The sequence below is a fragment of the Rhinolophus hipposideros genome, assembly GCF_964194185.1.
Source record: "Rhinolophus hipposideros genome assembly, chromosome: X".
NCBI classification, from domain to species: domain Eukaryota; kingdom Metazoa; phylum Chordata; class Mammalia; order Chiroptera; family Rhinolophidae; genus Rhinolophus; species Rhinolophus hipposideros.
In genome coordinates this window covers 21,896,366-21,923,802 of record NC_138046.1, presented here as the reverse complement: position 1 = coordinate 21,923,802, position 27,437 = coordinate 21,896,366, and the positions used below count along the sequence as shown (strand labels likewise).

The following is a 27,437-nucleotide window of genomic DNA, read 5'->3' as shown; positions in this document are numbered from 1 at the left end:
TTCTTGAGTGACGGGAAAAAAGTACAGGATTGTTCTGTATTCAAGAAAACTAACGATACATAAAACTAAATGAATTTACATGATCTGTGATCCTAAACTGTGGATCCTCGATTGGAAAAAAAAAAAAGAAAGAAAGAAAGAAAGCTCTCAAGTCGATTATTGGGACAATTTGGGAAATTTGCATATGGACTGTGAATGAAATATTTTATCAATGTTAATTTTTTTTAGTGTGCTAACAAAATAATGATTATGTAGGCAGACACCCTTGTTTTTAGGCAATACAGGCTGAAAAGATGTCTGAAAGTGTCTTGATGTTTGCAACTTAATTTCAAATGGTTCATAAAAATGTGTATATAAATATAAATATTATTACATATGTAAAGAGAGGGGAGGAGACAAAAAAGGAGAGAGACAAGATAACAAATGTGGCAAAATGTTAACAATTGTTTAACCTTGCTTAAGGGTATATGGGTGCTCAGTGAACTATTCCTTCAACTTTTCTATTGTTGACATTTTTCTAAATAAGAAGTTGAAAAAAATTTTTAATTAAATTTGGAAATATATATCAAAATTATAAATAAACATACCCTTTGACCCAGTAGTTCCCTTCTAGGAATTTATCTGACATATGATCAATATTATTCATTGCAGCATTGTTAGATAATAGCAAATGATTGGGAGCAATGAAAATTTCCTTCAACAGGGGACTAGCAAAATAAAATCATTAAAAAACTGAAGAAGCTCTTTGAGAACTAATATGAAATCATCTCCAAGATACAGTGCTAGGAAAAAAAGGTAAGGTACAGAACAATTCCTATAGCACTATGTTTCATGAAATAAATGGACCTCCCTCTTCCCCTCCCTAATCCCACACCCCTTGCAACATGGCTTTGCAGCTCCTCACATCCCTTGAATCTGGGCTACCCTAGTGACTTGCTCTGGCCAATAAATTATAACAGAAGTTATGGTGTGCCAGGTCCAAGCTGAGGCTCCCAGAGGCCTTGTGTGCTTCTGTTCTTGTGAAACCCTGACACAACAATTAGAAAAAGCTGGAGGGTGAAAGACCCTGTGTTATAGAGCCAAATAATCCCAGTTGAGGCCATTCTAGACCAACTAACCCCCAATTGAGTCATCAACTGATCATCTGAGATCAGCTGAACCTGGCCTTGAGCAGTAGAACCATTCATCTTACAGGCAGACTCATCAGGAAAAAATGAATGACTATTGTTTTAAGTCACTAAGGTTTTGGGAGGTGGAGGAGGAGATTACCCAGTTATAGCTCATACAAATAGGCTATCATTTGTGTAAAATTTTGGATAAGAGAATATATAGATGTGTTTGCTTGCATATGCAAACTTTCTCTGTTACGATGCACAAGAAACTAAAAACACATTGCTTTTGAGGAGAGAAGCTATGGTGGCTGGGGGATGAAGAGGCGAGGGAGATATTTCACTGTCTGCTTTTTTGTACTTTTTGAATTTTGAAACATGTGAATGTATTTCCAATAAATGAATGAATAAAGCAAATCTGTTTCTTTTACTCAAATCTTTCCAGAACCCTTGAATCATATCTAATGGGTAATGGAAACTCTCATACCAGGTTGGTGAGATTATAAATTGGTACAATCTTGGTGGGGTGGATGTATGGCTTTAAGCAGAGCTGTAGGGACAGAGCCAGGAGTGCGGTTTCCAGGCTCTCGGCCTCACGTGGAGAGGTGCTGGTTCAGGTAGTAAATAGCCATCAACTGTGATTGCATGGCCACCAGCTGTGGCTAGTTGGCTGTCAGCTGTAACCAGTGAGCCATTGGCCACTAATATAACTGCTGTGGCTACGCTAGTAGCGGATGGGGGCTAGCAAGAAGATGGTGGCTGGCAAGCGCGGATTGCAGTTAGCAGGGAGTCAGTCGGTTGACAGAAAAGCGGACAGCAGGTCGCACGTTGGGTGACTCCAGCCTCCAGTGACACTATAGTTGTATGACTCCCCTACCTATGGCTCCGTGGGTGTTTTTGGCCTCACCATATCCTGCGTTCTTATGTGGGGAGCAGGAGCAGAGACCCCGCAGGCTGCTCCGCACAAGTGCCTTTAAGACATGTAAACACATAGACTACCTCTGGAAGACTCCAACTGAAACTGATAACCCTGGTCGCTTCTGAGAAAGGACCTTACGGAACTGGGGGTTAGGGTAGAAGAAAGACTGACTTTTCCTTATATGCCCTTTTTATTGTTTGAATTTTTTACACTGAACTTGTATTACCTAATGAATAATATGTACATACTATTTGACCCAGCCAATTTATCACTTCTAAGATTCTCTCCCGCTGAAATACTTACAGAAGCAAAGACAAACATATGTCATTACTTATATATACTAATAAAGTATAAAGAACTTAAATGACCATAAAGTAAGGGTTATAGGTCAGTGCAAAAGTAATTGCGGTTTAAAAGGTTAAAAATCATTGCAAAAACCGTGATTACTTTTGCACCAAACTAACAGTTAAATAAATTATGGAATGTTCATACAAGGGAATACTATACAGTTGCTAAAAATAAATGCATAATCCACCACCCAGATCAACATAGAACATTCCAAAACTCCTGCAGCACTCCCTAATGACTACTTCCAGCCATTCACCCCTATGAATGATCATAAACTGTTCTATGTAACCATCACCCAGGTCACATATAACATTCCTAAAACATACAGTTTGTGATAATTCATCAAGCCGTACACTTTTTTGTATGCTATACTTCAGTAAAAAATTTTAAAATATGCATATGTATCTATTATAAATATGAAGTCTGTGTGGGGAGGAGTTTATTTGCATACTTCTATAAGGTTTGAACTTTTTATAATGAGCTTTTTTCCTTCATAATTGATCATATAAAATGACTAAAAAATAAATGAAGAAAAACAATAAAAAAGAAATAGTTTAAACACTTCTATGATATGTTGGTTTTGTCTTTGAGGAGAAAATATACACGGTCAGGATTACAAATCCTAGAATTTTTGACCCACCACCTACAACAGCCACAGTCCCCCTTCCATCTCCCCGCCACCCCATAGGTTCTGGAGGGAGATAAATGCTTCAAGAACAGATTCAGACAAAGAAACACTTTACTAGCTTGGGCTTTCACCTCAAACTTCAGTGTAGTTACCAGATTTGTTAGACTAAAAATTCCTTTTGTCCAGCATAGGCAGGCCTCACTGACCCAAACTAGAAGTTTCTTTCTCTGAGCGCTATATTCTGATCTTAGCTTCAGAGCTCTAACCACTCCGTTAGTCAGAAGGGGTAGGTAAGAAAACACAAAGTAAAGGAAAACCACAACTAAGGGAGGCAAGAAATCTTTTAGAGTGACAGATTGGTCCCAGTTTGCCTGGGACTTTGATTGCTTTAGCACTGAATGTCCCCAGGAAACCCCTCAATTCCAAACAAACCAGGACCTAACAAACCAGGGCTGGAGTGCTCTTTAGACCCCTTTTCCCTGAGCCCCATACAAGTTCCCCCCTTGACCTTCCAAGGTAAGGTGGGGTGTCTTCTCAGAAGCTAAAGGAGAGGTACCAGACTTCTCTTACCACACTTCACAAAAGAAAGCAGCATCACAATCCCAGAGAATCCAAAGGGGCACCCAAAAAGAGCATTCCACACAGATTCAACAGCTTTTAATCTCTTTGTACTGACAGTTCCAGACACCACTGTGACCCAATACTTTCCTGGATCTGAGTTCTGATTCATATTTTACTTTGAAGATTTAGGCCATATCTAGATATCTAGCACTCATACTATAGTTTGCTTAACATGTTTCTTTAAATGAACTCACTTTTTCTTTATTAGGCTTATTTTTTAAATATACGTATTCCAAAATATTATTTGCTAAATTCTTTTTCATAGGAAACTTCATATAATGCATAAATGGAAAACTGGTATCACGTGCCACAAACAGAAGCTACATATTAGGTATATATTAATAAATATTACCTAGAGGTGGAAGACTCCTCATGCAAGTTTTCCTCAGGAATGAGTGGAAGACAAAAAGCTTAATGCTCCTCCTAGAGGGCAGAGTGTGTGGTTAACACTTCCCCAGGGCTTTCTTCCAGCTCCTTCTAGTATAGGTTAACATTCCCTGCTGATTTTCTTTCAGCTCCCTCTATTGGTTAGACTGCGGGGTTACTCAACAAAACTTTATTGAGTGGCTAGTATGTTTCTGAGGATACAGAAAAAAATGGGAACAATTTTCTATTGTAATTGAGCAAGGGTTGGTCAAACAGGACAGAAGGAAGTTAGAAAATTTGGACATAAATTCCTTTTATCCAAACTAGGCAGGCCTCAGTGACCCAAATTAGAAGCTTCTTTGAGCTCTATATTCTGATCTTAGCTTTGGAACTCTAACCACTCCTTTAGTTAGAGGAGATAGTAAACCTTCGTTTACTTAAGCCTCTGCCATCTGACTTTTACCCCTTCCACTTCATCAAAAGTACACATACAAAAGTTTCTAGGGGACCTCCTAATTATCAGATTCAATGAGAAATTTTCAGTCCTCATCTTAAGTGACCCCGGAGATAATCTCCTTAGCTTTGCTGATGCAGCTACCTTTCTGTTTTTCTCCTTTTTTGCCACCTCATCTCTCCTTCAACTGCCTTTTAAACGTTGATACTTGTCAGGATTTTGTCCTTAACCTTCTCCATGCAATCTCCCTCCTTACACCTACACATACAACTTCTACCAACATAAGCTAAAGACTCTCAAATCCTAAAAGACAAGATGCGGCCTGTTTCTCTCTCAAGCCTCATTTAAAAAACAATTATTGGGGTAACTGGTTAATACAGCCTTTTTCATAATTAGCAAATTACTCGTATTTCTGTGATAGTGTCTTGGTCTCTTCTTGCCTGTATACTATTTCACTCTACCTGACTCCCACCTCCACCCCAAGTTTGTTACTCAAGATTCAACTTCACTGTTCCTCTTCTGGGAAGTATTCCAGAAGCAGACCACAGCCTATGTTAGCTGCTCGTCCTTTGTGCTCACTCAACACACCCGAATCAGTGATTCTAATGGTCGGTGAACTTCAGTTATTCCACTGGGCTAGTTTTCTTGAAGGTATGAACTTAATCTGCATTTACAGTTCCCAGCACAAAGCTCAATAAATATTTGTAAAATTGATGAATATAAAAATTCCCTGAGGTGACAGATTAGGTAAAGGCTATGCCTACGACATCCCAGGATCACACCAAAATTACAAATAAATTATAGAACAATCAACCTCAAGAATCATCTGAAGACTAGTTGAACAGAATCTCTATAATTAAGGATATAAAGAAACTACATCAAGACTGGTAGGAGGGGCAGAGAAGTGAAACAGGCTGACCCCAAACCCACAGAGAGAGGCTGAACTCTGGGAGGCACACCTCGGAGACAGAGGTCCCACCTGAAGAGGGAGGGGCTCCCCAGCCCCATACTGTGCTCCCCAGCCCAGGGGTCCTGTGCTGGGGAAAAAAGCTGCCACGCCATTTGGCAGTGAAAATCAGCGAAGATCCTGTCTGCTCTTCTTGGTGGAGTAGAAGGTGGCTGGAAACCCAGACTCCCTCTTGTAGAGCCGGCACATGGCCTTGCTTACTTGTGGGTACTTGCTTGGTCTCTGGTGGAGGGGCGGCAGGTCAGGAGGCCCAGGGACGTGTGGGGAAGGACTGAGTTGTGTGGTTTCAGTGAGGGAGCTGGAGGGACAGGAGCCATTGTTGTCCCTATGTGGAGCCTGACACACATGGGGCCTACAGGAGGGCACCATCTTTTCAGGGTTAAGTCTTCCCCCAAAGGGCCAAGACTGAGACCGTATTGGTCTGGTAGAGTCCAGGTATGCACACTGCTATGGTGACAACCTGGGTCCCTGCCGTCTGCACAGTTGGTGCTACGTCGCCTCAGGAACTCTTGACTGCTGGGCTGCTGGCCCAACCCCACAGGTTGCAGAAGCCTGTGTAAAGTGGGTGGAGGGCCTGTGGCAGCCCAGGAAACATTTGCTGGTGGGCAGTAACTCAAGACCTGCACCATAGGGTCTCTTGGGAAGTGCTTGGGAACCTGCAGGCCTGAGACTGATGGTGGTGGGCTGGAGACGGGTGGTAGCTGGCTGTGGTCATCTTGGGGCGTTTTTGTGGGGTGGTCATGGGCCCAGCACTGGTGCGAAAGCCAAGACTGCATTGAATTTGTAAAAACCACCGACCACACCACTTACCTGCGTGGAACCCCACCCCACCCACCGACAGCTACATTGCCAGGGGCACTCTGAGTGCCTGGGAGGCTGTCCCCACCCTACAGAGCCACAGAGGCCTTTTAAAGCAATAGACAATCCGCGATGGACCAGGGAGACTTTGGTGGTAGACAGTAACCCAAACACTGCACCGCAGCCACTCCAGAGAAGCTCTTGGGAATTTCTGACCCTGAAGCAGTGGCAGGCTGCGGTGTTCTTGGGGCACTGTGCTAAGTAGTCACAGACCAGGTAGTAGTGTTAAGAACTGAATCTGCGTTAGCTGTAAAAACCATCAGTCACGTCTCATGAGTTCCTTGAACTCCACCCCACACAGCTAATGCTGCACTGCTGAGGGCACTCTCAACACCAGGTAAACCAGCCCGGCCTGCACACCAAAGGAGCCTCTATCAACGGCTGGGCCTTACAGGCAGCTGGCAGGTGGCAATAGGCCTAGGAGGCCCTGGGCTTTTTGCTAAGCTGCCTCAGGTCCACTATTGGTGGCAGCCAGTCTTGGTTCACAGCAAGGCCACCCCCACATGCCTCCAGCTCCAGCACAGGCAGCAGCCAACTACATATAACTTTGTAGCTCCTGCCAGGTAACCACCAGCTTTTAACACACAAGGCTGAAATTGGCCTTCACTGGAGCCCCTCCCAAAAGACACCTGAAACAACACACTGAGAGGCCAGTTTCAGACCACAGCAGAGCACTATAATTAGCCCAATAAGTGGCACACCCAAAGAGGGGGTCTCAACAGGCAAAAGAGCCCTGGGGGTGAATCCCCCTCTGAGGGGTCAGACCCCACACAGCAGCTCACATACTGTGGGCATAGCCAATCCTTACAGTTAGTCAGCCTGGGAGTCAATCTCACCCACTGACATGACAAAAGCAATCAAGGCTCAACTACAACAGGAGAACACACACAACACACTCAAGGGACACTCCTGGAACACATGCACAGGAGATTTAGGGAGATGTTGTAATTGGACTACACAGGATACATACTACATAAGGCCGCCCAGAAAAGACTGAGAGACATGGATCTACCTAATATATAGAAGCAAACACAGAGCGGCAGCCAGAATGAGGAAACAAAAACACACGTCCCAAATAAAAGGAGAAACCTCCAGAAATGGAACTAAATGAAATGGAGGCAAACAACCTACCAGAGACAAAGTTTAAAACACTGATTAGAAGAATGCTTGAGAAACTTAGTGAGAATTTCAAGAGATAGCAAGCATAAAGGACACAGAAACCATAAAAAAGAACCAGTCAGAAATAAAGAACACAATAACTGAAATGAACAATTCACCAGAAGGAATCACCAGCAGATCAGATGAAACAGAGAATCGAATCAGCTATTTAGAAGAAAAGGGAGCAGATACACCCTATCAAAACAACAAAAATAAAAAATAAAAAAAAACAATGAAGATAGTTTAAGGCACCTATGGGACAACATCAAACATAACAACATTTGCATCATAGGAGAACCAGAAGAAGAGAGGGAGCAAAGAATCGAGAACCTATTTAAAGAAATAATGACAGAAACTTCCCCAACCTGGTGAAGGAAATACACATACAAGCCCAGGAAATACAAAGAGTTCCAAACAAGATGAACCCAAACAGGCCCACACCAAGATACATCACAGTTAAAATGGCAAAGGTTAAAGACAAAGCGAATCCTAAAAGCAGCAAGAGACAGACACATAGTTACTTACAAGGGAGCCCCCATAAGACTATCAGCTGACTTTTCTACAGAAACTTTGCAGGCCAGATGGGAGTGGCAGGAAATATTCAAAGTGACGAAAAACAAAGGCCTACAACCTAGATTGCTCTACCGGAGCAAGGCTATCATTTAAAATTGAAGGAGCGAGAAAGAGCTTCCCAGAAAAGAATAAGCTAAAAGAATTCACTACCACCACGCCAGTATTATAGGAAATGTTAAAAGGAATTCTTTAAGCAGAAGGAGAAAACAAACTAGTAACAAAGACCAAAAACATGAATAGAATGGCAATAACTATGTACCCATCAATGATCACTTTAAATGTAAATGGATTAAATGCTCCAAACAAAAGATATAGGGTAGCTGAGTGGATAAGAAAACAAGACCCATACATATGCTGCCTACAAGAGACCCACCTCAGATCAAAAGACACACACACACTAAAAGAAAACTGATGGAAAAAGATATTTAATGCAAATGGAAATGAGAAAAAAGTTGGGGCAGCAATACCGATACTGGATAAAACAGACTTTAAAACGAAGTCTATAATAAGAGACAAAGAAGGACATTACACAATAATAAAGGGATCAATCCAACAAGAGGACATAATCCTAGTAAACATCTATGCACCCAACATAGGAACATCTAAATATATAAAACAAATATTGCCCGACATAAAGGCAGATATCAACAGTAACACAATCATAGTAGGGGACTTCAACACCCCACTGACACCAATGAACAGATCAGATCCTCCAGATAGAAAATCAACACAGAAACAGCAGCCTTAAATAACACACTAGACCAGATAAATTTAACTGATAGTTTTAGAGCATTTCACCCCAAAGCAGCAGAATATACATTCTTTTCAAGTGCACATGGAACATTTTCCAAGATAGACCACGTTAGGCCACAAACAAGTTTCAATAACTTTAAAAGGATTGAAATCTTATCAAGAGTCTTCTCTGACCATAGTGGTATAAAACTAGAAATCAATTACAAGACAGAAACTGAGAAACAAACATATGGAGACTGAAAAACATGTTACTAAATAATGAATGAGTCAACAATGATATCAAGGGAGAAATCAAAAGATACCTTGAGACAAGAAAATATGAAAACACAATGACTCAAAAATCTATGGGATACAGTGAAAGTAGTCCTAAGAGGGAAATTCATAGCAATGCAGGCCTACCTAAAGAAACAAACAAAAAAAACAAACCCTCAAATCAACAGCCTGTCTTTGCACCTAACAGAACTGGAAAAAGACAGCAAAATAAGCCCAAAGTGAGTACAAGAAAAGAAATAATATAGATCACAGTGGAAATAAACAAAATAGAGAGACTAAAAAAAATAAAAACACAAAATACCAATGAAACCAAGAGCTGGTTTTTTGAAAAGAAAAACATAATTGACAAACATTTAACCAGGATCATAAAAACAAACAAATAAATAAATAAATAAATAAATAAATAAATAGGACCCAAATAAATAAAATCAGAAATGAAAGAGACGTGACAACCAACACTACAGAAATATAAAAAAAAAAAATTAAGAAAATACGACAAGCATCTATACACCAATGAATTGAATAATCCGGAAGAAATGGACAAATTCATAGAAGCATACAATCTTCCAAGGCTGAATCAAGAAGAAACAGAACATCTGAACAGACCAATTACTACCAACAACATTAAATCAGTAATCAACAAGCTCCCAACAAACAAAAGTCCTGGACCAGATCATTCACAGGTGAATTTTACCAAACATTCAAAAATGAATTAACACCTATTCTCCTCAAACTATTCCAAAAAATCCAGGAGAAGTGAAGGCTCCCAAGCTCGTTTCACAAGGCCACCATTACCCTGATCCCAAAACCAGACAAAGACATTACAAAAAAGAAAACTATCAGCTTATATCCCTAATGAACATAGATGCAAAAATCCTCAAGAAAATATTAGCAAACCAAATTCAGCAATACCTTAGAAAGATCATACACCACAATCAAGTGGGATTCATTCCTGGTATGCGAGGTTGCTTCAATATCCGCAAATCAATTAATGTGATACACCACACAAACAAAATGAAAAATAAAAATCATATGCTCATGTCAAAATAAAATCATATGAACAAGCATTTGACAAAATCCATCATCCATTTATGAAAAAAAGTGTCAGTGAAGTGGGAATAGAGGAAACACATCTCAACATAATAAACGTCATATATGACAAACCCACAGCTAATGTCATGCTCAATAGGGAAAAGCTAAAAGCATTCCCCTTGTGATCAGGAAGAAGACAATGATGACCACTTTCATCACTCTTATTCAACACAGTACTGGGAGTTCTAGCCACAGCAGTGAGACAAGAAAAATAAATAAAGATCATGCAAGTGGGAAAGGAGGAAGTAAAATTGTCATTATTTGCAGATGACATGATACTGTATATAGAGAACCCCAAACATTCCACCAAAAAACTATTAGAACTGATAAATGAATTTAGTAAAGTAGCAGGACACAAAATTATTAAAAAACTGGTTGCATTTTTAAACACCAATAATGAACTCTCAGCAAGAAAAATTAAGAAATCAATCCCATTTACAATTGCATAAAAAAAATACTTAGGAATAAATTTAACCAAGGAAGTAAGAGACTTGTACTCAGAAAATTATAAGTCATTGAAGAGAGAAATTAAAAAGATACAAATAAATGGAAATATATACCATGTTCATTGATAGGAAGAATTAATATAGTTAAAATGTCCATACTACCCAAAATAATATATAGATTCAACGCTATCCCTATTTAAATACCAATGACATTTTTCACAGAACTAGAACAACTAATCCTAAAGCTTATATGGAACCATCAAAGACCCCGAATAGCCATGGAAATCCTGAGAAATAAGAACAAAGCTGAAGGTATCACATTATCTGATATCAAATTATACTACAAGGTTACAGTAATCAAAACAGCTGGCATCAAACAGACACATAGATCAATAGAACAGTATAGAGAGCCCAGAAATAAATCCATGCCTATATGGTCATTTAATCTATGACAAAGCAAACACAAATTTGCATTGGATAAAGACAGTCTATTTAAAAAATGGTGCTGGGAAAACTGCAGATACATGCAAATATGAATTTGGACAACCTTCTTACACCATATACAAGAAGAAATTCAAAATGGATTAAATACTTAAATGCAAGACCCAAAACTATAAAACTCCTAGAAGAAAATATAGGAAGTAGACTCTCAGACAGTACCCTTAGTAATATTTTTACTGATACATCTCCTCAGGCAAGGGAAACAAAAGGAAAAATAAACTAACTGAACTACATAAAACTAAAAAGCTTTTTCACAGCAAAGGAAACCATCAACAAAACAAAAAGACATCCTACTGAATGGGAGAAGATATTTGACAGTGATTCATCTGATAAGGGGTTACTATCAAAAATTTATTTTTAAAAAACCTCATACAACTCAACACCAAAAAACCCCAAACAATCCAATTAAAACATGGGCAGACGACCTGAAGAGGGATTTCTCCAAAGAGGACATACAGATGGCAAACAGACATATGAAAAAAAGCTCAATGTCACTAAACATCAGAGAAATGCAAATAAAACCACAATGAGATACCACCTCACTCCAGTCAGAATGGCTATCATCAATAAACCAACAAACAACAAATGCTGGCGAGGATGTAAAGGGAACCCTTGTGCACTGTTGGTGGGATTGCAGATTGGTGCAGCCACTATGGAAAACAGTATGGATGTTCCTCAAAAAATTACAAGTAGAACTACCTTATGACCCAGCAATTCCACTCCTGGGTATTTACCCAAAGAAATCCAAAACACTAATTCGAAAAAATATATTCATCCCAATGTTTACCGCAGCACTATTCACAATAACCAAGCTTTGGAAACAACCGAAATGACCATCAATACACAATTGGACAAAGAAATTATGCTACATTTATACAACGCAGTATTTCTCTGCGATAAAAAAGAGAATAAAATCTTCCCATTTGCAACAACATGGATAGACCTAGAGGGTATTTGTTAAATAAAATAAGTCAGACTGAGAAAGACAAATACCATATGATCTCATTTATATGTGGAATCTAAAGAACAGAATAAACGAGCAAACAAAACAGAAATAGACTCAGAGATACAAAGAAAAAACTGATGGTGGCCAAGACATGGAAACAACCAAAATGTCCTTCAATAGATGAATGGATAAAGCAGTTGTGGTATATATACACAATGGAATACTATTCAGCGGTAAGAAAAGATGATATAGGAACATTTGTGACAACATGGATGGATCTTGAGAGTATAATGCTAAGCGAAATAAGTCAGACAGAAAAAGCAGAGAACCCTATGATTTCACTGATATGTGGTATATAAACCAAAAACAACAAAAGAACAAGACAAACAAATGAGAAAGAAAAACTCATAGACACAGACAATAATTTAGTGGTTACTAGAGGGGAAGGGGGGGTGGGGGGTGGGAGATGAGGGGAAGGGGGATCAAATATATGGTGATGGAAGGAGAACTGATTCTGGGTGGTGAACACACAATGGGATTTATAGATGATGTAATATACAATTGTACACCTGAAATCTATGTAATTTTACTAACAAATGTCACCCCAATAAATGAAAAAGACAAAAAGGAAAAACTGATGGTTGCTAGATGGGAGGGGGCTGGGGATGAGGAACGTGAAGGGATTAGAAAGTACAAATTGGTAGTCACAAGTCATGGATATGTGAAACACAGTATGGAGAATATAATCAATAATGTTGTAAAGACTATGTAGGGTGTCAGATGGGTACTAGAGTTATCGGGAGGGATCAATTCATATATTATATAAATGCCTAACCACTGCACTGTACACCTGAAACTAATATAATATTGAATGTGAAATACACACACACACACACACACACACACACACACAGTGCCAAAAAATGTATATACATTTTAAGAAAGGAAAAAGGTATTAAAATGGTAATACTCAATATATACCAGTAACAAAAGATGAATACAAGTCATGTTTGACTTCTGCAATTACAAGAGGTGCTCAAAGTGGTTACCATCAGTGTCCAGACACTTCTGATTATGGCGAACTACTGCTAAGCAACGTTGATCAAAGTGTCCACTTGTATACATTTTTTCTGGCACTACACACAAACACAGGGTGCCACAAAAAATGTATACACATTTTAAGAAAGGAAAAACTATTAAAATTGTACTACTCAATATATACTCATAACAAAAGATGAATACAAGTCATACGTATACATTTTTTGGCACCACCCCCGGTAATGGGGGTGCCAAAAAATGTATACACATTTTTTTTTTTTTAATTTATTAGTTTCAGGTGTACAAGACAAGGTAATATTTAGGCGTTCATCATTTATAGAGATAACGCTTTGGTCAATGTTGCTCAAGCAGTAGTGCACCATAATCAGAAGTGTTTGGACGCTGATGGTAACCACTTTGAACACCTCTTGTAATTGCAGAAGTCAAACTTGACTTGTATTCATCTTTTGTTATCGGTATATATTATTGCCATTTTAATAGGTTTTTTTTATTAAAATGTGTATACTTTTTTTTGGCATGCTGTGTGTGCGTGTGCACTACTTTTGCTAAACGAGCATTATTGAGATCATAGGCAAAATTTGAATGGGGTCTATAGATTAAATGGTATCAAAATTAATTTCCTGATTTTGATCATTGTAATTTGGTTATGTAGAATATCTTTAGGAAATTTTCACTGAAGCATTTAAGGACAACGGTATCATATCTGTAACTTAGATGGTTCAGAAAAAAATGTGTGTACATACATATACTATATATACATACAAAAATATACACATACATATGAGAGACAGAGAGATAAAGTAAATGTGGTTGAATGTTAACAATTGGGGACCTGGGTGAAAGATATATGGGACCTCTTTAGGATATTCTTATAACTTCTCTGTAAGTGTGAAATATAATAGTTCATATATTTTTTAAAATACTGAAAAGAAAATTAAGTGTTTGTAACCTGAGTCATACATAAAACATTTTATATTTTGCCTGTCTACCCCTAAAAACAACTTAGTCTTACAAATATGTAAAAAAAAATAACATAAGTTGAAAACAAATAAGAAATACATGTGGTCTTGGCAAGAACCTTCAAATTGTCAAATTCTACAAAATGCTCTTGAAAATTTGACAGATTATGGGGAGAGGTTTCTCTTTGTTTTGGGAAACAGCCCAAACTTCAATACAGCTATTAGTTCTTTTGTGTTCCTGATAACCTTTTATTCAAAACCTGACTGAAATTAGACATAGAGAATGCAATGCTGGGCTATGGCGGCAGAAAATCATTGTTAATAAGAATAAAGGAAATAGACTTTAAAATGTTTTACAGAATTTTATGCAGTGGTACACACTTTATTAAATTTGCACTCTAAGATATACATACACAAGGTCAGCATTTCACAAAATTTCCTATTATTACAAAAGCAGGTATCATGAAATACAGTGATAATATAACTCAAGCAAAAGTTCATCATCTATAGCATTTTCTTATCATATTATCTCGTACTTGTTTTCAAATAGAAGCCTGAAATATGATATAAGACTATATTAGACCAGGAAGGGATAATTTTAATTTATAACAATGATCACTTTTCAAATATTAAACTTTATATAAAAATAAAGGGGTACCATCAATCAAGCTCATCTGAAGGTCAGTATTTCTTTTATTTATTTCAAAGCAATCCCTGCACAAACTTAACTTTCTAGTCACTTTAAACAATAAAAACAAACCTTAGTTTAAACAATAAAGTGAATCATCTTGCCTCCTAATTCTCATACCACTGGAACAATTTCATTTTCCTGTCCCAATTCTATCCCACCGCTGAATTTCAAAAATAAATATCACATTCCAAAGGTTATTTCTTAAGAGTCCTAAACTAGAGCCAAAAAATCATGGCCAAAGTGTCCCTTTAAGGCATAAAAGACAGTAGAGTGAGGGTGGATCAATATCCCTGAAGACAAAACCATCTCTCAGTGCTATATAGGCAGAAACAGCTTAACATGGTTCTTTCACAAACAGAATAAACACACTGAATAACATCAAAGTAATGTTTCTTTAAAAGGGCATACAAGGGAACAATCTTCACAATATATACATTTATGTTAGGTTTGAAGGATTATGGACTTTGCACAGGTGAAAGCAATAAGAGAAAGCCATTAATGGCCATTATGGCAGTTAGTATAATTTAAAACAAGCAACACATCTGATGCTAACAGAACTATTTACTGCTAGCTAAGTGCTGCTCTCTTATAATTGAAAGAGAATAGGGTTCCCTTCAAGCCATACAGTATTACTAGTTTGTGAGTACCTACAATGTGCAACATCTTCCTTTAAAGTTCAAGGATATTTGCCTTCAAAAGAATACAAGTGCAGTAGTTTTCGTTTCTTACATTCATTCAAAAAAGGAATATTATGATTCTAGCAGGAAAATTTGCATATTAAATACAGACAATCCACCCATGATAACTGAACATTAAAAGAAATTCATCACAACAGACATTTTTACAGTTTTAAATAATAAATAACACAACAGACTAAACTCAGGTTTTTTAAATAGCTCCGTTCAGGACTTCCCTCTTTTAAAATTAAATAACTTCTGGTACCTCAGACTTACTATCACAGAAACTGTTCACAGCTCAAACAGCTTCTTAAAAGCAGAATGTGCAATAACATTGACTTCTTCAGCTCCTAAAAGCTGCCTCGTAGATATCAAACCACCCTTGCTATAAAGCAGCATGAACAAGAACTGGATTCCAATTCCAGTGGCAACAGAATGACCAAAACACAGTCAACAGCACCACTCACCACACACGACAAAACAAACAAACCCAATGACAAAAATGTAATCAGAAAAAAGTAGCAGTTGAGACAGCATGTGGCAATCAGGCACATAATGCCCCCTTTTCTACCCTACCATGTGATATACATCTTTACAGCACAGCACTACACCCCAAGACACCTCAGGCCTCATAATACCCCCCAAGACAAGACAAGCTGTCAAGCTCCATGTATGCTTTTCTACACAGTGGTTTGTGTGTAAAGAACATTATTCATTCATTTGTAGATGCTCCACACATCTGGTCAAGGCAGGAATTTCTTCTCCTTGATGACACCACCTAAAAATATTAACAATATTTTATACATTCCGTGGGGCAACAGGTTTGGGGAGAAAAACAAGAACTGTGGTAGCTAAGTCATAAGAACCTGTGGCGACTACTCCAGGCACCTTGGAAGTCCATTTCCATTCTCAGCACTAAAATCAATCCTCACGTCACACACGCCAACAGCAAACAAGCAGTATGGATAGTAATGAAAGCAACTATGTGTTTCTTCTGCTCTGTGAGAAAGGGGCAAGTAAGCAGCTCAAACAGAAAGGGCAAACAAAATAATGTACTTTAGGCTGATGGAGGGGAAAAAAAAGAAATATTTAATGTAATCAAACACAATGCATCTGTTGTGAAATGAGAGATTTGAAACTATGTAGTCAACAGAAGACAAAAATCTCTCAAGCAAGAGAATCTCTGATCAATTCTAGCTTTCATATCACTGCTGGGAAAAAAGAACCATTATTGAAAACACATCAGTGCTTTTCTTAAACGTATAGACTCTAAGATGGGCACTCTGAGGCACTGAGAAAAAACTATACATACTCTAAGCAATCAAAAATGAGTACTTGAGATTTAGTCACTAGATCCAAAGTGAGATCAGCAAAAAGAGACATAAGTAAGGTCACTACAGTCGTAAAATTGAAATTTAGAAAAGAGTGATGCCAAAGAAGAACGGCATCAAAGTGGTTTAAATCTGTGACACTTTAATCCTCACTACGGATCAAAGTTCTCTGTGTCCCTCACTGAATGTTTTATGTAGGAAACAGCCAGTTAAAACTGGATCAGAAGTCACTTGGGTGAGAGATCATCCATCAAGATGAACGGAGGGCATGATTTGGAGCATGCTACTGGAGACTCTGCGGTTGTACTGCCTTTAGCCAATGAGGCTGAGGGTAAGCCACTGCTGCTACTGCTGCTACTACTGCCATCCAAAATATCTGAACTGAGGACAAAGCAAAAACAATTATAAGCGGATGCATCTATCAGGGTAAAGGTAAACATAACATGCAACAACACAGTTTCAAGAACTCACGAACCAGTAAAGCATTTGTAAATAACAAAAAAGCATAAAAGCAACAGCAATGAACTACATTGTGCGTATACTATATTCAGATACCTGCAAAAGGACAAAGTCATGGAAACGCAAAGTAAGACACCTGAGGTTCTGTACCATTTTGAGTGCCCTCCTGGAGGCACCAGAATGTCCAACATACAATAAGTGCTCCTCTTGACAGGTCATGGTTTTCGTGAGGGAGTTCCCTTACCTTCAGCTCAAGAGATTTCTATGCTTATATTTGTCTTCTTACCCTCCCATCAGCCTTAGAGTGAAAGGAATGGCTACTCACTGAGGTACCTACCCTGGACTGTGTGAAGTATTCTGTCAAGTATATTACTTCACGGTCCCTCTACTCCAGAACTAAAGCCTTTCAAGTGCCCTAGATTTTACCACTTCCCCACTCCCAAGAGGCCTTCGTTTCAAAAACATTTTTTTCTAATTCCCCCTATTATTTGCCCTTTATATTCTTCTCATTTTATTAATTTCTTACACTATTTCCTTTCCTCTTTCAAAACCCAAAGGTCTCCCTGCCATCACTAAAAGACTCCTTTCTTTAATCCTTTCCTTTACTACCCAGTTAAGCTTCTAAAAGGAATGCTCTGTATCCACAGATCCAATACCCTCACAGTCCATTCAACCTCCTTAATCCCGATGACTGCCTTCTGCTCCTACCTTTCCACTAAAACACCTGATCTGGGCATTAAGAGCCTCTACAGCGTAGCCCAGGGATACCTTACCCACGAAGCCCGGGCCTTCACGGCTCCCGACAATCAATCTGGCTCATAAATCTGGCTTCACACTTCAACATTCCCAATCAAGAACCTTCACAATTTGGCATCAGGCTGCCTTTCTGGCTTTGATTCCCATCAATCCAACATAAAAACTCTATGTTCTATATTTGGCCCAAATTCACTCATTCATTTATTCTAATATTATTGAATGCCTGCCAAGGGCAGGAAGTATGCTAGATATTAGAAAAACAATGGTATATAAGACAGACCTTATCCCTGCCCTTAGCAAATTTACAAGAGAGTGTAGGAGACAGACATTGAAATAACCATGCTAATAAATATATAATTATAAATTTGTGATCAAAGCAATAAAGGAAAGATACAAGGGGCCCTAAGAATATATAACATGGGCAACCTGATCTAATTTGGAAGAACAGGAAGGAACAAGGCTCCCCAAAAACCATATTTGAGCTGTCATTGTAAAATGAGTAGGCACGAACTAGGTAAGGTTTGAGAGGAAGCAAGGGTACTTCTAGAAGCCAAAAGCAGGTAAGTTGGCTGTAGTAGAGTAAGGAGAACACAATGAGAGACAAAGCTGGATAGGTAGTCAGGCAGTTTTAGGATTTACACATTTTTTTTATTTTCGAAAATAAAAAAAAAGCATAGAATCGGAAAAGGAATTATGAATCAGGAAATGTGGGTTCTAGTTGAAGTTTGGTCACTAGCTCCTTTGCAAAAGCCCATCCTGATCTAATGTGCACTAAGGTTAAACATTACGAGTCTTTGAATATCATTTCTATGAATTTCTGTTAATATATTTCTAATGTTAAGCAACCTGTGGTACATTTGGAAGTTTCTGGGCCCTATACCACCCTCAATGAAACATAACTCCCCCACTTCTTTACCCTTCTATTTTTCTTCAAAATGCCATTTCTTTCTATTGCTTCTGGATTGTTTTTAGGTGGAGACAGAATACAAATAGGCTTCGGAAAAGTAAAAATAAAAATGGAAATAGTATATTCCACAGTGCTCCCATTCTATGCTCACTGCTGTCAAATGCATCATTAATAATACCACTTTTAAAAAAGTAAGTTTGGAAAATTTAGCTGGCTCTGATATTTTTTCAACCAAAAGGCAAAAGGGGTCTAAAATATGAATTATTCAAACTACTAAGAGTTGCACAGATAATCTAAGACATTGAAAAATCAAAAGACCTTTATATTTGCTTTGGAACATATGTGATTTTTTTTCCTCCTGCAGCATTTTGCCTAGATTAATATTAAAATGAATTTACTTTCCTAAAGCACATGTTGGCTGGGCAGCCGAAGGACATGCTCTGTGCTATTTAGCAGGAAGAAACAGGCTTGGATTAACCAGACTTATAGTGAGCCCTGGGTTAAAGAATTCCATTTGTAATAAGACCTGCTTGTTTAGGTGAATCCTATATTCATTCAAAAACACAGAACATGACTCACACAGAGCAATCTGTCATTTAACACTGTTGATTACCTTGAGAAAAAAAAGCTGGCGGGGAAGTTACTGAGAAAAAAATAAATAAATCTAAACATTTCATTTCATCTTTTTTCAAGAATTTCTTCTCTATTATTAAATATGAGCACACAAAATTTTATTCATTAACAGAAAAATAGCAACACTTACATTTAGTCGCCAGCGCAATTTAGATTCAGAACTTGGTAAACCTTTAAGCAGATATTTTCACTAAACTAGAATCTAGTTTCTGTTCTATTATGTTGGTGCAAAAGTGATTGTGGTTTTTGCCATTATTTTTAACCTTTTAAACTGCAATTACTTTTGCACCAACCTAATAATTAATCTGGCACCTCTACCCATGGACATGGAAGTGCAGACAAATTACCCACTGTTAGCATATTCTCATAAAGCAAGACTTAGGTGATATTTTTGAATCCATAGAAAGATCACTGGACAAAAGTTGGTTTTCACAGTGTCTATTAGTAAACCTTCTAAAAGCAACAAAGTATGGTCTAATTTGAGTTTCTTCTTTCTTTCCTAGCTTAAGCTCTGATGGAGATGTTAATGAGCCTTAGACTAAAGGCCAAAAGCCAGACAATGGCAAGAAAGCAAACGATCTAGACAATTCAAATTGGACAAAGGAGTCCATGAATCAAAAGTGAACTAATTCATTCCAGCCACTGAATATACATTTTGAGACAATATTTAAACTATACAACCAAAAATACTTATGACTGTTAAAGTAGTGCCCTCTGCCTAAAAAAATGAAGGGTGACCTTGTAAAACAATTATTAAAACATTCAAATGACAAAGTAACAACAAACTCTGCTGTCTGGTGTGACTCGTGCTCTCATACGATCCAACTGAGCCACTTTGTGCCTTGTCCAGTCAATAAACTGGGTTCTGTCAGATTAATGGCAGGCAGGAAAATGCACTAGAAATTGGCCATAGCCCTATGAAGCCCAGCACAGATTTTGATACAAGGTCAGACTGTGGCGGGGCACTGCCTACCTCTTGATGTGAGTTAAACTGCTCCATACAGCATGTACTTTGGTCTCTACTATTTTATCTTAGGAAGGTCCAACATTATCTTCCCGTATAACCTCTAAGTTTTTAAAACCACACATTTAAATATGATCATTTCCACAGTTACCTTGGGTGCAGATAAAAGTATCTGCACAGATGTGTAAGCTTCCATAAATATCTTCAAAGTATATGTATACATTTCTATTATTAAATAAATCATGATTAAATCTTAGTCTTTGTCACATATTCACTACGAAATGTTCTTGCCATGACACATATAACATTAAAAACAATGTTAAAATCACTAAGATAAATCTAATGAAAAATGTTAAAATAAAACCATAAAGGTGAGATTAGCAGTCACATTAACACTGACACACTGGGCAAGAAAATTCATGGAAGACTTTTGCCTTTTCTCTAGGAGAAATAGACTATCACTTAATCTTCGCTACATAACTAGCAGCCCTAAAAATGCCTTTATTTTCATGCCACAGGTAGTCTTATTCCCAAAAGAAAGAGGAGCAGAACAAGAGTTCCCAACATACAAAATGAATCAAAGCACCATGCAAAGGTACGAAGTGTGATCAAAAGATACGGCAAATGTTTGAATTTTAAAAAAATGTATTACAGCAAAGACACATTGCCATTAATCCCCTTCAAAATGCTCCCCCTCACTTCAAACACACGTATCCCATCGTTCTTGCTACTTTCTGAAGCAATTCTATAAGTCCTCTTTCTTGAGTGTCTTTAGTTATGCTGTCGTGGCTGCCTCGATGTCCTGAATCGATTCAAAATATTTACCTTTCATGATCATTCTGACTTTGGAAAAGAGCCAGAAGTCGCACAGTGCCATATCCAGTGAATAAGGTAGATGAGGACACACCCTAATGTTTTTATTTGACAGAAACTGCTGTAACAGAAGTGATGTATAACGCGCAGTCTTTCTGCTGTGATCAGAAAATACAGTGAATGCTGCTGCCTAGTGCCATCCAATGGAAAGGCAGGGATCTTCAATACAGGAAGCGGCGCATCAAACCTTGGTAGCAGTATGTGACAAGTTTCAACTTGTTCTGTGCAGTCAGTTGGGTGTGAGCAACGGTTGAGAGAAGGTGTGTATTAAAGTGTGCCGTAAATCATCCTCCGTCATGACAACGCTCTGTGTTACACATCGCTTTTGGTACGGCAATTTCTGTCAAAAACATTACAGTGTGTCCTCATGTACCTTATTCACTGGATCTGGCACCGTGCGACTTCTGGCTCTTCCTCAAAGTCAAAATACCATGAAAGGTAAACATTTTGAATCAATTCAGGACATCAAGGCAGCCATGAAAACGCAATTAATGACACTCATGAAAGAGGACTTCCAGAACTGCTCCAGAAAATGGCAAGAACGATGGGATAAGTGTGTTCAAAGCAAGGGGGAGTATTTTGAGGGGGATTAATGGCAATGTGTCTTTTACTGTAATACATTTTTTAAAAATTCAAACATCCACCGTATTTTTTTTTATCACACCTCGTATACTTCCCAGCTGTCATCAAACTCTTGATGTTTATGAGGACTAAATGCGAAATGACATAATTCCTGCCTTGTAGTGACGAAGGTCCCCAAGTTTTGTTGGCAGAGATTTCGGAATTTTCATTTCGTAAGAAATATGATAGAGAGTAGGCCTACTATTTCTTTGGGCAACAGTTGGCACACTCGGCACAAATTCCAAATGGATCCATACCCAAACTTTACATTTAATTTGTGCTTCAAAGATGTCAGATTTTAAAGGTCATTATCTAGTATACAAACTTTAAAGTGTTAAAGTCCATCTTTTCTTTGCAGGGTGGGGTGGGGAACAAATTATAACAATTTAAATGATTAGATAACATCTACTAATGATCTGATATTTTCTCTACTCCCTCAAAGGTATAAAAGTTGTTTCCTTAGCTTCGTTATCAAGTAGATTGCTATCTTTGGCAATGAAAACCAGAACACAGATATTTCCTGTCTTTGATCCCATTTCTAAGAATATAGATATCTGATCAATGAAAATACATTAAAGAGATAGAAAAAAGTTTCTGCAAAAGCAGGATCCAATTTTTACGTATCAGAAATAAATCATATTTAAAATCTCTTAGTTGTAGACAAAAATATCAGCAATATTAGTATCCAAGGTATCCCCCAAATCTTAGTACAATCTTAAGTTTTAATATCCTCAGAAGCCCAGATGCTACAAACTTACTAAAAATGTCATTTAAAATTTTAATTACTTAAATATTTTTGACACTTAATTTTGTGAATTTTGAGAAATATCTTTTTAACGTATTATTTGAGCCATATGTTGGCTTATTAGTGCTCTATGCGTAGCCGTGATAAACAAATCTCTCCAGTGTAAGGGAATACTTTTTGTGTTTATGGATCAAAAGTGCCTTTCATCATCAATGCCAATGGTACCGGGGCTCTCATATCAGTCACAGTTCTTTGGAAAATGGGAGTTGTGGCAACAGAAATAGAAACTTCACAACAGCCACCATTGATAACTTGGGTTTTGCTACTCAGAGGAATAAACATCTGAACAAGGGGAGAGGACCCTTGGTAAATACCATACCTTCTCTTTCTTTTCTTATTTATTTGCGTAAACCTGTTTTATAGCATCCTGCACAGTCAGCTTACGACAATATGTTTTTAAATCACCTTACTCCGTCTGTATGTTTTTAGCTTGGCAAAATTCTTTCACATCTTTTACCAAACTTGGCTACTTGGTTAGTAACTGGGTAAGCAAATCTATTTATAATGTCATCTGCCTACATTAAAACACACTTTGCCATAAAAGTGATATGCAGTTTCCACTAAGTATAGAGTTTCACCCATTAGTCCTCTTGACAAGCTTTAAAAGATTTCTCTTTGCAATCATCTACATACCTGGAAAGGCACTCTATACCAAAATTAGCTCACTGAGCTACCAAGGACAGAGATGAGAGAGAAGAAAGACTATGGGGCTGAAAATAGCTAGAACAATCTAAAAGGTATTTGTTCCAAGGTTAGAACAGTACTGATCAACACGTCTAATAAACTAGAATAATCTGACTTCTTGGTCAACTAGAAGTACAGGTTATCTTCCACAAAACATGGAATAAGTGACTTCGAAAGAAGGAATTGTTAATCCTTATATCTTAAATGGCTTACACAATTCTTCCATTTAGAGAACACCATCCTTTTAAAGTGAATGAAATGAAAAAACAAAGTGAATGCTCTCGTGGGCTCTTTAAATAGACCTTCAGCCATAAAACTCAGAGAACGGAAAGTTCTGAACAGGGAACAGAAAATCCATACACAATCATGTCTAAAACATGGGTGCTTAGTGAGTTGATTAGAATGTATTTAAAAATATAAATTACCCTGATACTGCTATTATCCTTTCCCCTTTCTTCCAATATATGTCAGTATCCAAGTGCTCAAGTTCAGGTACTGGAAAATAAGTTAACTTCAGCACAAAAATAGTGAAGGGCTTTAAGTTAGATACCAAACCTAGGATGAGTGAGAAAATATATGTGTGTGTGTGTGTGTGTGTGTGTGTGTGTGAATATGAATATGAATAGACCATAGGAATCAAGAAGTGTTACTATAAAAATGAAACCATAGCATCGTGACAGAATACCCCGAAATTTTCAAAAATATTTTATAACAACAGATAATGCTATTTAGAAAATGCCATGCTGAAGAGAATGCTGGTATTCTTTGCTAAGTCGCGAGATTCAAAGTACAAATTGGCAGTTATAAAATGTTCATGGGGATGTAGAGCAAAGCATAGGGAATACAGTCAATAATATGGTAATAACTATATACGAGTTTAAGTGCAGGTGAGGATCACTTCTTAAATTATAGAAATGTCTAACCACTATTGGTACACCTAAAAACTAATATAAAATAATACTGAATGCCAACTGTAATAGAAAAAATTTTTAATTGTAAAAAATGGATAAAGTACAAAATGCAGGCAAAGCAGCTATAATCAGTGCACCGTTACCCAGAGCAACCAAGAAACCCTTTCTCACACCACCCAGCTGTTGACTCTCCCACACCATTAGCACCTACCGAGAGAGGCTGACCTAACAGGAGAGAGGAATGAAGGTGAAGGTGCCAAAAAGATACACATTTCCAAAGAAGGACTCATGACTCTCAAATAATCTGCTTTTTCACATTATCTACACCTCCATGGAGATCTTTGGAGCATGGATCAAAAGTTCAATATATTTTAAATGATTCCAACATATTGTGTGTTTTTTTCAAGGAGGGCATAGCTCACAGTTGCCCATGCGGGGATTGAACCGGCAACCTTGGTGCAAGACCATGCTCTAACCAACTGAGCTAACCAGCCACCTCCCCAATATACTTTTGATGTCTCTTTGTAAATAGATCATACCCTAATATCATTTTGATTTTATTTCTTTCTTTTTTTTTTTTTTTTTTTTACCAGGAACTGAGATCAGACAATTGTGCAGCCTCGGGAGAAAGCATATTGGTAGTGCCTTGAAAGAGTCTCTTGGGCTGGCTTTCAGTCTCCATTTCACCTAAAACAGAAAGAGATGATACTTCTGTGAAACAATGTTACAGGCTTACTACTAAAGCAGGTTGACCTTTGTTTAACCAAAGATCAGAATACTTCTTTAAGCTGTTACCTGAAAGACATTTTCCCACGTGTTTTAAATTAACGTAGAAGAAATATACGTCCACATAACCTCAACCAAAAAGTCAGCAACCCTGAAAAAACCTCATTGGTCACATATAGCATGCTATGGATATAGTCATGTTCTTTAATAGAAGAGTAGAACACTGATTGCATTAGGCAAAATGAATCAAGGCTAACTACAGTAAAAATAAAGTACCTCCAAATAGTTGACAAGTCTCAGAGTAATAATTTATGCTAAACGATTAGTAGAGACCATTGATTTTATATATTTTAATATCAGAACACTTTCGGGGTTGAAGTCAAATGAGTTTAAATGATTTTCGTCTGATAAAGAGTGTATAAAATCAAAGGTTGCTTTAGGCTACTTAGTGAAAATGAAGATTGAAAACAGTCATGGGCTGCATAACAATGACACTTCAGTCAACAACGGACCTGATATTTGATGGTGGTCCCATAAAATTATAATGGAGGTGAGAAATTCCTCTAACCTAGGGAGGCTGCAGTGCATTCCTCACGTATTTGCAGTGATGCTACTGTAAACAAACCTACTGCACCGCCAATCATATAAAAGAATAGCACATACAAGTACGTGCAATGCATAATATTTGATGATGATGAATGACTGTTAATGGCTTTGTATTTACTACACTATACTTTTTATCATTATTTTAGAGTCTACTCTTTCTACTTATTGATGAAGTTTGCTGTTAAACAGTATGCCGTGTTACACCAGCAGTAGCCTCATACACCTCATGTTTACTGTCTCTTGATGGCATCATTTTCTCTCGTGCTTTATTTGAGCTCATGTTGTTTTGTAGAGTAACATGCTGTCCAGCCTCGTAGCCTAGGAGCAACAGGCCACACCATACAGCCTAGGTGCGCGGTAGGCTAGACCATCCAGGTTTGTGTAAGTGCACTCTGATGGTCGCACAATGATGAAATCTTCTGATGCATTCTCAGAACATACCTCCGTTGTTAAGGGACACATGGCCGTATAACTTTGAAAGCATATCCATAACTGAAAGCAATTATTAATCAATTCACAAAATTGGTATTTTACCGGCTACCTCAATCCTACAGATTTTCTCAGAACTGGTAACAGAAAAATTTGCATCAAAGGAATAAAGCTTAACATTTGCCACCAGGGGTGCAATGACTAACAACCCTGAGTTAGGCAGAAAAATCCCTTTTCCAAATAAGCTACGATTTAAAACATGCACATGCCTTGGTTTTAAAGCTCTTTATCTGAGCCTTAAAATGGAATATTAAAGAAAATTTAAGTCATGGACCTATCTATATTCCAGTAGGAAATTAGTAACAGTAAACTTAAACCTGTACAAGATTTTTACGATGGAAAAAGATCGAGCAAAAACAAATACAGCATTCATTTTTTCCCATATTATCAATTACTCAATATTACCTTTTCTCTGGAGCTATTCTGAACATCACTAAAATTCAGGAAAGGTTATATTTTATTTGCCTGTTCCATACTTTAATATGCAGCTTTTAAAAGCTGCCGCTGGGCTTTCAACAACACCTCATGAACAACAATGCTCCTGTCCTGTTTAGCAAAGAATCCCTCCATCTGCTGGTATATTTTGGAATAGCTCTGAAATGAAACAATCATACTAATTCCACCAATTTCCCACAACAAATTTCAAATTCATAATAACGACAATAATAATAGTTTGAATTTCCACGTTTTATTTTCATGTAATAGCTCCTGAGAATGTTCTTAAGACTATAAATAATTCCTTAAAGAATTAAGGAGAAAGACTACTAGTTTATAAAATAATATTCACTAAATGCAAATATTGTCACTATATCAGGATCTATTTTCCAGAGCACACCATCTTTAATTTTAAGTTGTCTGAAATATAGCACTTTTTGATTCTGTGTATGATACTATTACTGGAAAATTTTCACCAAAGCGATGAAGTATCTGTTTACCTAATATGAGGGCTGATTTACTGGCTCTGAAGGTGATCTGCACAAAGAAATCACTTATTGAATTGCTTTTTAAAAATCATTGCTAAAATTCTTATTTAAAATGACACCCAACACTTGCAATCATGTAGTCATATCCCTAGGAATAATGACTAAAACTGTTAAATTTCTTTGGCCTTTTTAAAAAATAGACTCCATTAGGTCTACTCCATCTAAAACTAGCACTGAGTGATATCATTTTAGTTTAGTGCTTTGTGGTTCAAAAGAAGGTAATTAAGAGAGCATCCCCATTATATCAAAAACCCTATAGACTTGAACATGAGGCAATTCTCTCTTTGCCAA

General features: G+C 37.6%; 1 protein-coding gene across 10 annotated transcripts in view; it reads right to left on the bottom strand.

Moving 5' to 3' along the window:
* PABIR2 (PABIR family member 2) overlaps positions 1 to 27,437 on the bottom strand; it is a 129,045-nt gene that overhangs the window by 91,932 nt on the left and 9,676 nt on the right. For 3 of the 10 annotated variants that reach the window (XM_081043520.1, XM_081043516.1, XM_081043519.1), the window contains 2 exons: positions 24,933 to 25,029; positions 14,378 to 16,176 (listed from right to left, as the gene is read on the bottom strand). In XM_081043520.1, coding sequence (XP_080899646.1) covers positions 16,107 to 16,176; positions 24,933 to 25,029 — 167 coding nt within the window. In that variant the 3' untranslated portion in view covers positions 14,378 to 16,106. Of the gene's footprint in view, positions 1 to 14,377; positions 16,177 to 16,870; positions 17,111 to 24,932; positions 25,030 to 27,437 lie in introns of those variants that run through there. The other 7 variants (XM_081043521.1, XM_081043518.1, XM_081043517.1 and 4 more) reach the window with 3 other exon arrangements.